General features: G+C 40.8%; 1 protein-coding gene across 16 annotated transcripts in view; it reads left to right on the top strand.

The window, feature by feature from the left end:
- cacna1g (calcium channel, voltage-dependent, T type, alpha 1G subunit) overlaps positions 1–13,731 on the top strand; it is a 243,457-nt gene that overhangs the window by 147,859 nt on the left and 81,867 nt on the right. For all 16 annotated transcript variants that reach the window (XM_051417967.1, XM_051417966.1, XM_051417968.1 and 13 more), the window contains exons 11-14: positions 6,277–6,428; positions 7,912–8,097; positions 10,913–11,027; positions 12,577–12,732. In XM_051417967.1, the coding sequence (XP_051273927.1) occupies positions 6,277–6,428; positions 7,912–8,097; positions 10,913–11,027; positions 12,577–12,732 (609 nt within the window). The remainder of the gene's footprint in view (positions 1–6,276; positions 6,429–7,911; positions 8,098–10,912; positions 11,028–12,576; positions 12,733–13,731) is intronic.

Here is a 13,731-nt window from a genome sequence, read left to right as displayed (position 1 = left end):
ACATTTACATTTAGGTTTGAGAGGTAGTATTATTGTAAGCACTGACATTAACATCAGTTTTAAATCTATGACTTGTTTAATTTCCATAGGTTATGGAATTAATGCACAGTAGTCAGTGTGTTTATGTGTGTTTGAAGGCCTCTTGATGCATTCTCATGCTGTACTGTGCATATACACATTTGCTTCTCCCCTTGCCAAACCCAGAGAGACAGTGGAAAGACCCTCTTGCTGAGCTTCTTGCTCTAACCACAGACAATATTTATTCAGCTTTTATCCTACCCTGCCTGAGGAACGCAGAGTTGGCATCTGAAGACACTGGCCTCCCTCCAAGACAGGCCTAAGAAAAGTGTTTTTCTAATTTGTACAATGGTGAGACATAGACGGCAAAACAACAGCTCCTAATCCTGGTTTGTAGAGCTTTTCCAGCCCCTGAAGGCCATGAAATCAAAAAGAGAGAATCAATGAAGTGATCAAATGATGGATCCAGTTATTTCCTGGTTCAGTGAGATGTCAAATAACATGCCGCCTGTATTCAGCAAGTTCTCCTTTGTAGCTCCTGCTCTGAATCTTCCATTTTATCCCCCTTTGCATTGTCTCATCAGGTTCTGGTTTCAGCCGTTTGTATGATGATCTACAAAATAAAATTCTAACAAATACCTTTTGTAATTGATACTGTAAATGTTTTGCAAAATACTTGATTTCTTCCTAGTTTCTTAGGTCCAACAAAAAAAAGTTTTCTTACTGTTATGAAAATGCTTATTTAACTCAAGCCATTTAGACATATGATTGAATTCATTGCTCAAAGTGAACCAGCAATCAAAATGATATTAATGAATATGTTCAAATAAAAGATTGACTTACTCATACTGTATGATGCAAAATATGCCAAAATAATCATAAAGACTGAACATATTTACATTTAAAAAAGCAAGGGCCCTAAAGTTTACCCTTGTGGAACACCCAGATTTAAACAAATAATTAACATTCTCATTTATTTAAACAAATTCCGTAATTTTTGCGGTACATGCTGGATTTTCTCGTGGCTAGGAGTAGGTCTCTACTTGCCAAGAAATAGCTTGTTCTTTGTATTGATTAGACAAGTGACATAATGTGTTAAATAAGTGTTCATGTGTTCATAGTGAGCTTTACAGACTTTGTTAGGGTGGAGTTTGTTACCTCTGGACACAACCAGGCAAGCTGTTCATATGAGTGGTGGTTTCAATCTTTTTCTCTGCAAGAAAATAAAATATCCATATTTATATTATAACATTAAACTATTCCATTAATATTAACAGGAGCTGAACTACTTCAAGCATAAAGAGTGCCATTGTAGGGCATGATGGGGCACACCTTGCCTTTGAAACGTCTGTGGCTGTTTATTATGGTCAACCATGCTTTGGAAAGAGTCATTATTTCCCCTGTGTAGTTCTTCCACCTAGTATGTTAAGGCGTTGACACAGACTTTCATTCAGTCATCTGAGACAAATCATCATTATTATTGAATCACAACCAACCAGCCAACCATAATGGTGGGTGTATCATTCTCCATTTCATGCTTGAAATTTCCTCTTCTGTGGCATGCCTAAGCAAACCACTTGATTAAACTAACACACACACCTACACACAGACGCACACCAGACATGGTGCTGCATCATTGACAGTCTGGAGCGGAGCGGTTCGCTGCATCCCGTTTAGATTAGATCACATCAGATTAGGTGACATTACATTAGCGCTAACCAGATTACACTATTCCTCATCTAACACACTTTACCTCCTAATGCTCCGGCAGCCTCATTACCCAAGAAACTGCCATTGAAGGAAGCAATTAAAAAAAGGAAAGTGTCTTTCTCACTTATGCACACTTGCACACGTGGACACATTCATCTCCCTCTAGGTAGCACGCACACCTCATTGGCCATTAGTCAATTAAGAAATTTCTCCTGTTTGATAAGCTGGTGGCTGTGAACCTTTGGTGTGTGTGTGTGTGTGTGTGTGTGTGTGTGTGTGTGTGTGTGTGTGTGTGTGTGTGTGTGTGTGTGTGTGTGTGTGTGTGTGTGGGGTTGTGGGTGTAGTTTTTCGACTTCCATGTCTTTTGTGTGTTCCTGTGTGCGTTTCTATGTGTGAGAGGTTTTTTTTTTATGGTCTCATTCTCTTGCGGTAATCTTGCATGATGTCTGAGGAATGTCCAATATACAAGCTGGAACAATAGCGAGAGCAGAAACAGTGGGGGAAAAATAATGACCTGAACCTCAGTCTCAAGGCCAGATGTCTGCAGTCCAAGTCTCACCTCATAAAAACTGTACTTCTTGTTCTGGCTTATCAATCGCATCTATTATAAAGCTGTGTGTGTGCATGTGTGTGTCTACACGCCATTGTTATAAGTGTGAGTCTGTGCAGAGCTTTGTGCATACAGTATGTGTGCATACATGGTAATGAGTGTGGGAGCGGAGCTCACAGTGTGGGTTTATGTGTGTGGCCTGTGGATGTGCGTACACATGCTTATAGTGTAACTTTGGGTACACCTTTGTGCATCTGTGGTATTACACTAGTCTAGTGTGTGTGTGTGTGTGTGTGTGTGTGTGTGTGTGTGTGTGTGTGTGTTTCGACATAGTCGTGTGTGAGGGCATTCATCAGAAAGAACACATAAACATCTAAGTGCCCCGGCATTTGTTTACCCTTTGAACTTTTCTTAATCGCACAATGTGTGTGTGAGTGTATGAAGGATTTGCCGCCGCCGCGCTCGCCAGTGTACAAATGAATGGACACAATAAAGCAGCGGGATCAAACGAATAGATTCGTCTGTGTCTGTGAACCCAGGGACAGACACAAGAGACACAGACGATGACAAAGAGGTGAGATGAAACAGAGAAAAGCTTGTTTTTCAGGAAGCGGGCTTCCCTGGCAGGAGCCGCACTGCAGGCTGTGGACAAATGATTCTTTTTTTAACAAGGAGACAGAGGGGGAAAGATGTCGCTCTCTTCTCTGTACACATTCAGCACTGCTCATTTAATATTGCACATGCATTACATGATGCCTCCACTAACATGCCCAACAAGTAATATGATGAAATACACTTCATTTATATTATTCTTGTCACAAATCAAGAAAGTAATCACCTTTTGGCTCCTCTTCAAGTTGCCAAAAAGTGCCAGCCGCTCTGATTCCCCAATTAGTTCTTCTCATTGTTAGCTGTTGGCATCTCAGTTAAAAGCCTATGGCGTAGAAGAGCAATGGTAAAAAAAATCAACTTGTTCGAGATGGATATTTCCTTTGAGGTATTGAACATAAGGGTGACAAGAATATTGGGTGTTAATGCTAATATGCTGATTGCAGAAGGAATGAATTGTGATTCTGAAAGGTAAAGCAGGTAGCTTTTCGGTGAAAGCCAATTGTAATGTGACAAAACCTTTTGGAATAGTTCAGCTTTGAATTGTGTCATAACCGACTTTTTTTTAAAGACACAAGCCCCAACACTGTTGCAGTCTGTTTCATTCTTTTGCCCTCGAGTCCTACAAAAGAGACTTTTAGTGGTTGAGCATATATCCTCTCCCCTGATTGGCCAGGAGTCAGTTCTATAGTAAAATTCTGTCACAGATATTTACTGACTGGCTGACAGGCTAAGAAATAGCATTTAATTGAAATAACTTTATTTTTTACAACCTACTTATACAAATCTTGTTATTCGGCACTTCAGATATATCCTCACTGTGACAAGATTGATTGTTTGTGGTAGTATTTACCACAAAAGCACATAAATGTATAGCATATAAATAGAACAGCTAAGGGGACAGTGCACAGAGAGTGGGAGGAACAGGAGGTCAGTAAGGGCCGGGAGCTCCTGTTTGCCCCGGGGCTCCTAGCGGGTTAATCCAGCCCTGTCGGGCTGGACAGCTGGGTGTTGAATCTGTCTAAGTTCGACCTAAGTTCGATTGCTGTTTGCATCGTGTCCCCCATCAACAGTCAGCAGTGATTTCTACTTATGAGCATGCTCTTTATCAAGTACTTTTAGTCACCTAAATCGCAACCTGATATTATGTAGTAATATCAGTAATATGAGTTACAACCTATTTTGTCATTTAGGTATGAGTACTCAAAAGTAGCGAGTAGTGATGGCAACTTTGTTAATTTCTCACAAGCCAGTGAAATTCAGGTTTGAAGCTTCAGGCTCTCAGTTATGGTGCAATATGAGGCCTTGGTGTTGCTGGACCTTCTTTTCTGCCCCAGGCCCTGCTGTTGCACTGTAGTCTTAAGGGAGTAATGACTTAATACTAAGCAATGACTTGTAAGTGTTGACTTGTTGAAACTCAGACACGCTGTCAAGATGCTCTTATTGAAGTTTTCTTTAGAGGGTGGTTGGTTGTGACTGTGCTTACACCGAGCACACAGGCACATTGTGAATGACCCATTTCAAGTTTGGGACCACTAAATTTCATAGTTCTGCAAGAAATTGCTTTGCTGCCGTTATGTAAATAGTTCCGTTGGTTTAATTTAGTTGAAATTAAAGAGTCACTCAACACCAGCCTGAAAAGCAAGCAATGCTCTTTGGTTGACATTTTTGCACCTGTTGCACCTCTGTCCACACCTAGCATCACTGATGAAAGTGGTCTGTTAGGAACTGAAATGTGCTCTTTTGCGCCTGTGCAAATGATGTCACAGTGTACTGACACACCCTGGAGTACACTTATACATCACTGCAGCAAGGAGACTGATTAAAGGAATATGTTGACATTTTAAGTTAAATGACAAGATCAATACCACTCTCGTATCTATCCATTAAATATATATATATAAAACTCAACCTGGGGGGTACACTGTGCTAGCTAAGAAAGTCAGTTGCAGGCTTCAACTCCTCACATCAATTTCAGGCTTAAACGAAACAACTTCTGGTGTAAGCAACACCCACATCCGGGTTAAGCCACGCCGATTCCAAGTATGGATACGAATACAGATAATTTAGTTGGTTGAACAGACACAGTTTCAAATACAGATAGTAACAGGGCTATTTGAGCAACAGTTTTCCCCATACTGTATAACCTAATGGCAGTGTAACCAGTGATAATATTTCATGATAACCGAGCGACTCTGTGTCACTGATGCCTAAGTCTTCTAGAAAAGCTGGTGCCGTAATGCAGCGTGAGGGGCTGTTATTCAACTAGCAATGTTAATCTCTGTATTCCTTCCTCTGTGTATCCATGCTAGTGTTGAGCAGTCGCTGCTGAAACAGTCATAGTGTATAGTGATTAGTGGCAGCCCACCAGGACAGGCTTAATGACACATATGTTTACATTACATTACATTACCTCCTGGTTCAGCCTGGGGATAATGTTTCTGCCGGGACGACTCTCCTTATACACAAACACAGTGGGATATTGAGACTGTAAGATCACACACACATGCACATATGTGTGTGTGATCTCTCCCTTACACATTTATGCCGGAGAACATGCGAGTGCAGATCAGGCCCTCGACACCTTCCATCCTCTGTGTCATGTCAGTGTAATGTGTGTGTATGACACCATGTTTGAGTTGTGTAAACTGTTTATTGCATGGAGATGAAAGGCCCCATGAAGCTTGTCTGGGGGTGTTGCACAGTCCACAGACACATAACAGCATTCCCACCGGCTCTTTTCTCCCCGCCGATAATTACGGATGCCCGCTATAGACGTCTGATTTACATACTGTGTCGTATTTGGATGTGCCGCACCTTTTATCTTTTGGCTTGTGTTCTTTCTCTTGTCTGTCTGTGCTGCCTGTTTCTCTCTCTCTCTCTCTCTCTCTCTCTCTCTCTCTCTCTCTGTCTTTTTTTCTTTCTGGCACACACACACTCACGCTCAAATGCTCACACACATACACCACCAGTTGTTTGATGTAGATGTGAGTGGCAGCCCAATTCTCTGATGAGCTTTGAGCAGACGTCCCGGGCATATTCAGCGGCAGCATTGTGATGTGTTTGTGTCCTGGTGCGAGATAAAGGTCGAGCGTGTGTATTGTATCGAGTGTGAAAAGACAGAGTTGTCATATTTGAATTGAATTTAGTCATTAGCATATTTCCTTGGACACATGTGGCATAGCAGGTGTTGCTGCTGTACTCATATGAATGCTTTGCTACTCCAGTCTTGTGATTTTCAGGCTGTATACAGATTATACATCTAATACAGTTGGAGGAAGTTCAAAGTGCTGGAAGTCAAGCTGAAAACAAGGGTATAAGATATGTAGTATGCCACAATCATGCACTAACCACTGTCCTCTCTTTGTCTTCTGTGTCTCCGTCCCCAGCCTGATGAGTTGTCCAGCGCGTTGGAGATCAGTAACATCGTGTTCACCAGCCTGTTCGCTCTGGAGATGCTGTTGAAGGTTTTGGTCTATGGGCCCTTTGGCTATATCAAGAACCCCTACAATGTCTTTGATGGCATCATCGTGGTCATCAGGTGAGCTGCAGGGCAGGATTTTCCCCCAAAAAAATTTCAGAGAGCCCTGAAATGATGAAAGGATCCTTTTCTCCATGCTATCTGTTTTTCAAAATAATGTCACTGGGAACACAAAGGCACTACATACCCATGGCCATTATTATACAAGAAGAAAAACAGCTAAGACAAAGCATGTAAGTACAGTCGTATTAGCTTTCCATCCAATAAAAGTGACCCAATATTACCATTCCAATGTTGGGATTAAATAGAGTGGTCAAAGATTTTAAACCGTCTCAAAGAGCAATGCTGCAGTTTGTAGTTTGTCAGTGCGACGTTGTAGTAAACACAGTGATCACCGTCCCCATCAGAAGAGCTAAGAAATTGCAAAGTTGGATAATTGTGATATTATCTAAATTGTTAATTTAAATATTTTTATACTTACAATGGGTCAAATAACAATGTGTAATGTGAAAGATGGTGCTCATAGAGATGAACCCACAGAGAATTAGAGCAATTCCCCTCAGCTTTACAGAGAATTTTGTTTATTTCATTTTTCTTTCATTATTTAGCTCATCGTTTTGGTTTTACAGTTAAGCTACTTTACTGTTTTGTTCACTGTCACAGCTCTCATCGGCTTCATTTCCAGCTGTAGCAGGCAGCTGTTTTCTGTTGTCTTTGCTTTTTGTCAGCCAGAGAATCTGCTCTTGACCAGGAAAACTGGTTCCAGCGTAGCACCAATGGGGCTGGGGGCAACTTGTGGCCAGCCAGCTATGTATCTGTTAGCTGTTACTAGCTGTTAGCACATACATGTTACGGGGTCATCCCTATGTTCCCCGGGTCCTATGTTCCCCACTAAGGTTAGGGTTAGGGTTCCCCGGTCCCATACAAAGCGGGGAACATAGAACCCGGGCAACATAGGACCCGGGGAACATAGGTACGCTACCCATGTTACGAACTTAACATTGAGCTGGGTGCCCAGCTAGCTAGCTAGCATTACATTAGTGGAGTGTTAAGCCATATTTGTCTCTTGGGAGTTGGTGGAGACCAAAACAGAGCACAAAGGAGAGTGAATGTTGGACTAACATTCATCTGTATATAATATTAATGTTGCTCCATATGCGCTTGGTGTGTAAACTGTTTGCTAAGCCAATTCTTCTGCCTTAAAGTGACCTAAACAATCAGTTAATACTGATTTAGTGATTTAACAGATATAAATAAATTACTAAAGAATGTTTTATAAAGCAAAAATACGCAATGTGCAGTTTCTTATCACAAAAATTTAAGTGCTGTTTACAATGCTTAAACAAAGAATATGTTGGTTAAAAATTATTGCACAGCAGTAGACGTTAAACGAAATAGGTGAAAATGCATACAGTGTGATTAGCAGGGCTCCATTCCACTTGAACTGGGCAGGGATCTGTGATTATTGGTCAGAGCTATTGGCTGTTTACACATTGGATCTAACATATCTGCATATGTGTGTGTCTCACTTTTCTCCGTACAGTGTGGGGGAGATCGTGGGTCAGCAGGATGGCGGTCTGTCGGTGCTGAGGACCTTCCGTCTGATGCGGGTGCTGAAGCTGATCCGTTTCATGCCCGCCCTGCAGAGGCAGCTGGTGGTGCTGATGAAGACCATGGACAACGTGGCCACCTTCTGCATGCTGCTCATGCTATTTATCTTCATCTTCAGGTAGGCAGAAGCAGAGGGAGTGACCTTGCATCCCATCTCACAGTGCAAAATATATATATAATATATATATATATGTATATATGTATCGATCTTACAAGAAACAATGTGTGAACTGTCTCGTTGTTCTCGCTAATGGAGGAAAGAAAGAACAGGGTGAATTACAGAGCGTTCCTTCAGTGACCACAATACAAATTCTGTGGATGGAATTGAAAGCACAAAGGTGTGGAATGAAAGTGAATTGGTAGAACAGGAACATGGAGAGAAGCAGAGATCTGTACAGACATGGGACAGGAAGACTGGGATCAGTCGATACTAAATGATTCCCTCTTTTCCTGAGCAACCTTTTTTTCTGCCTGGTTAGTCCTGTAGCTGAGCTCAATGTGTGGATGTTCTCTGCACTTGTCTGATTAACAAACACACACACACACACACACACACACAAACACACACACACACCTGATTGTTGATTTAATATGTGAAAATATGCATAGAACATGAAATCTTAGCCATTGTCTACCTGTCAAAATGTGGGTCTCCATATCTTACAGTAGGACCAATAAAGTTTTGTTGATGACCCTTTTTATAATAAAGTCTTCTTGGTAAGACTTTTCCAATAAAACTTTATTGGTTAGACTTTTGTAATTATTGGTATCGATTGAGCTGGCAGGAAGTCAGACACAGAAATGGCATAAGGAATTTTCAAAATAAAAGTGTCAAAGAGCTGTGCCCAGTGGAATCAAGGTGGTAGAGAAAAAAAAGTTTTTAGTTTTTTAAGGCTTTAAGTTTTTCCAAAATTAAACATTTTCCAGCAACAGTATAGTATTTAAAGTATATTATTTCCCCCCCAAAAAAGTAATAATTTTAATCAATTCATGTTTTAACTTCTCTGCATGCAGTAATGCCATACAACCCCCAGTGAATGGATTATTATTAGCTATATATATATATATATATATAATAATAGTACATTATTACAGGTATCTACAGTATGTTCTAATATTGCAGAGTGGTGGAGAAGTTGTTTAAAAAAGTATTTCCTCTACATCTAAATTTATTCCTGGAAAAAAATGCTTTCTATCCAACATATCACACTGAACTTTGAAATACTTAAGAGAGAAACAGTCAAACTGTTAACAGTGTGAGTGTGAGTGTGTGTGTGTGTGTGTGTGTGTGTGTGTGTGTGTGTGTGTGTGTGTGCGTGCCCCTGTCTCTGCCTCATTTTAGCTCAATGTTAGTAAGCCTGTGTGTGTGTGTATGTGTTTGTTAGGTGTATCTGTTTCATTTCAGCAGCTTGTTGGGGTGTGTGTATATGTATGTGAGTGCACACACAAACACACACAGAGTTTCCAAGGGCCTTGTATATGCATAGATAAACAGCCCTTGATTTGAGTGAAGAGTTGCCAAGTTGACACAGCAGAGGCCTGTTCATTGATCCCTCAGCTCCAGTTGAGCTCCAGTGTCTGTGTTTCTGAATAAAAGACAGACTGCAGTGCAGACTCACTGCTGCTTCATAATAATAACACCCCCGATTAGCCGTCTTACTGTATGTAGCTCTGCATTCTTTCTTTCTTTCTTTCTTTCTTTCTTTCTCTTTGTCCTGTTAAGAACAAGGTAATAATGAGACAGACAATACATATATATATATACAGTTCCTCCTTAATCTTCGGAGGGTATACAAGTCACAGAACTGTTGGCCAAATAAAAGAAAAAGAAGAAAATATCTGTCCTCATACTTAAAGGTCCAGTGTGTAGCTCTATTGGTAAAGAAAGCAAATAAGCATGCTGTACTTTTCCGTTAAATTAAACATTTTAAAGGAAAAGTTCACTATTCTCATGAGTAAGTATGGAACTAGAGCAAGGAGGCAACTGAAGTAGCTTAGGATAAAGACTGGAAGCGAAAAACAGCTAGCAAAAGTTTGTTTGTTTAATTTGTACACGAACAGAAACAGACGTTTCCTTTTCTAAACTTAAAGAACTTATGACTTCCCAGAGCTTTTGTCATCACAGTGAGGTTTCCAGCCCATGGTGGGTGGATGGATAAACTGTTGTTAGCCGGGAAATTGTTACACCACACAGCTCTCTTTAAAACCACAAATTGCCGTTTGACAGTTCTGCTTGTGTACAGATTACACAAATGAGATGCAAGGACTTAATGAGTTTTGGAGGGGTTAGTCGAAGGATTTTGTTGCCTTTGGACAGAGCCAGGCTACCTGTTTCTCCCTGCTTCCAGTCTCTATGCTATCATAAGCTAACCCCCCCTCAGCTCCAGCTCCATACTTAACACTTAGACAGTTTTCTGCAATCTTCTCATCTCACTCTTGGAAAGAAAGCAAATATTGTTGGAATATTCCTTTAAGTTCCAAAGTAGGGGAAATTGCCATGGTTTATGGCGCTCTCCATGGTGCTGAATTTAACCTGGCATAGGCACTCCATTTAGACTCCCTTTCTTGGCAACTTTTCTGTCTCAATGCATTATGGGACAACTGTTTATGAACCAATGTCTGTTTATTACTTGACCGACAGTACTCCATACAGGGTGTTTTTGTTACCTTTGCTACTTTTTTGGTCATAAAACTAGTGTATATCTGTGTTTGTGTTTTCGTATGATGGTCCTCTAGGCAGTCAATGTTCAACATATTCTGCCTCAGCTGTTTAGCAAGCAGTAGGTATAATCACTATGGTAAAGTCAAAACAAGCCAAACCAGTCTATTCAACATGTTGATTTCACTTTATTTGTACTGTATCAAATGGGTTAGCCTGATGTAAACAATTATTCCTCTGTTTCCTGTTTGTTCCCCCCCTTCTCCTGTGTTAGTATCCTTGGAATGCATCTGTTTGGTTGTAAGTTTGGCATTGAGGAGAAAGGAAAAACCACGCCAGACAGAAAGAACTTTGACTCACTCCTCTGGGCCATAGTGACTGTCTTCCAGGTGAGCATAAACCCCTCTGTCCTCCTCACTTAACCCTGTTAAATATTCACATTTCATTGTGTTATGGCCAATTTGGCTGCAGCCATATGTTTGATTTAACAGTCTGTTGAGAAAGTAAAAATGTAGCAGCAGGATAATCTAAAGGTACGCAAGTTCATCCAACCATCTGGACGCTTGAACTTCCTGTGTGATCAAACTCTTGCGGCTGAAGTGCCCTCAAGCAACCAACTTCACATCTTCCTGCTATATTGGTGCTGACTGAAGCTGTCCCCTTTCAGAGACTGAAAAGACAATTTCCCTATTGAATAAATAAAATATATCAAATCAAATATTCCTCTTCCTTCTCATATCCCCTCTCTCCCTAACTGCTTGGCCTTTATATATCGCCCTCATTTTCTTCCACTCATCTAATTTTCTAAGTAGGCCTTCTTCTTCTTCTTGCATGTCACCTTGGATTAGTGAATCAACTCAAAGGCCCTCTGTGGGGTCCGACCCGTTATCTCTGCATATCCCACTGTGTAGTATTTATCACCCCAAATATAGTAGCCATTTATAATTCATTGAAACATCTGATCAGGGACTATGTGAAGTTACAGCATGTCTCGATGCGCAGGACATTGTACTGACACATCTCTTCTCATGAGGTTACACATTCACCACACAGTCACGAGAGCTCTTACATTTTAGTGTTGTGTCTTTTCAAATGAAAAGCACGTGCTGCACAGAATGAAATACAAGAGAGATACCTTCTAGAAACTAAATTTCATCAACATCGGCTATGAAATATCATAACTGACCGTTTGCTAAACCGTTCCCCAGGACACGACTTTAACTAGACACTGACTCAGCACAGCACAGCACAGCAATACTCAGCATTTAAGAGTTCAACTTCATCAAAACAAAAAGCACAAGAATTTGGAATTATTAAACAGTGTGTTTATCTGCTCTAAATTAAAGGTATAATATGTTACATTAAATGGCATTTATTTTATTTTTTTTTGTTGTACATTATACCAAATGTTGCCAACAATTCTAAGCTAGAGGAATCCTTAATTTTATTCAAGGTAATGGTGCATTTCCTACTTGCCTCTAGTTGCTATAACTTTGGGATGCATCGGAGGGGGAGGAAGGAATTCAAACAAATGTGAAATGTAAACTTTACTACATTACCTCTTCCGTGATTTATGCCTGAGTTAAGTCTGTAGCATTAGCATGTCTGCTTCATGGATCATTAGCTGATGAAGAATCCTAATTTTTGCCTGGTACAGGTAACTTTGTACATAACCATCTAGTGCACATTAAAATCATATCTTCAGAGGCGGGTTTTTAAAAAAGTCAGCCAGAGACAGTGTTTTCAACCAACTTGTGGAGCCAGTGTTAGCTTAGCAACTACATAGCCAATTTTATCAGCTGTAGCTAGCTAGTTGCTTGACATGTGGATCTAAATGGGACGGGGCTTAGCATACGGTCAATTATCAAACACAACTGCTGAACAATGGTTTTCACAGTGCTTTTTCCCATAAATACTTTTTCCTGTCCTCTCCTCCAGATCCTAACCCAGGAGGACTGGAACGAGGTATTATATAACGGCATGGCCTCCACCTCTCCCGTAGCTGCCCTCTACTTCATCGCGCTCATGACCTTTGGCAACTACGTCCTCTTCAACTTGCTGGTGGCCATCTTGGTCGAGGGTTTCCAGACTGAGGTATAATGCCGCTGGTCACTCATGCACAAAAACAAATGCAAAACTAGCACAGAATAACCATCCAGCATACATTATTGAGCTTTTTTTTGTCTGAAATTCAGGCTGAAAATCCTCTTTTCCTAAAAGTATGTGAGAGAAATCTGCCTTTGGGGTGGGATTGTTTGTCTTCTTTTAAATGCAGGTCATCTTGTTGAATCTTGTAGAGTGATCTGGCTTGCTTCCAGGTGTTAACACAGACCATTTATGTAGAGGGTGAAAGTGCTTTGGAAACTAATGTTAATATATTCTTGTAATTATTTATGATATTTAAAAAAAAAAAAAAGGTTTTGAGACTGAAACGGGGCTAGACGGAGGCTAAATTAGTCAATGTGTTGCTTATTTTTCAGTGCAGCCCCATACTTACATAACAAATTGGTAAACACTGTGGGCATTAACCTGCACCTTTTCCTGCACTCTCTGCAGCAGGTTATGTGAGGACATGAGATTACACTCGCTAGTTGCAGCGTTTCATTTTCCTCTCCTCTTTATCTTCATCTCGCTGTCAGCCTCTTCTCCTCCCACTCTTTCCCACTATCTCAGCAGTCATTCTCATTATTGTTCTGCTTATTTGCCAATGCAGTCATGCCATAAAGTACATCATAAGAAAACTATGTCTGCTAGACTAGACTGTGCATCAGCCCACATCTCCCACAACCCCTCTTTCATCAGCCTCATGCTCGGATACCTTCTTTTCATGCCCCCCTGATCTTTCCCCTCCTCAGTATAACTCGTCTTATGTCATAAAACAAAAGTGATATGTTAGCCGCCACCTCACTTTGTTTGTGATTCTTCTCTGAGACAGAAAATAGCAAGAGACAGCAAAAAAGAGAGTGAAGAAGGTAGATTAATAGCTGTTTTTGTTTAGAGACAGCAGCTGGGAAAAGAAGTCCCCCCCCTCCGGAACATTTTCAGGTCCACAGGGAGCAGAGAAGTTGAAACTCAATGAGCGACCTCTCTTCT

The sequence above is a fragment of the Dicentrarchus labrax genome, unplaced genomic scaffold, assembly GCF_905237075.1.
Source record: "Dicentrarchus labrax unplaced genomic scaffold, dlabrax2021, whole genome shotgun sequence".
In the NCBI taxonomy this organism is placed as follows: Eukaryota; Metazoa; Chordata; class Actinopteri; family Moronidae; genus Dicentrarchus; species Dicentrarchus labrax.
Note: the sequence above shows the minus strand (reverse complement) of the source record. Positions and strands in the feature narration are given on the sequence as shown.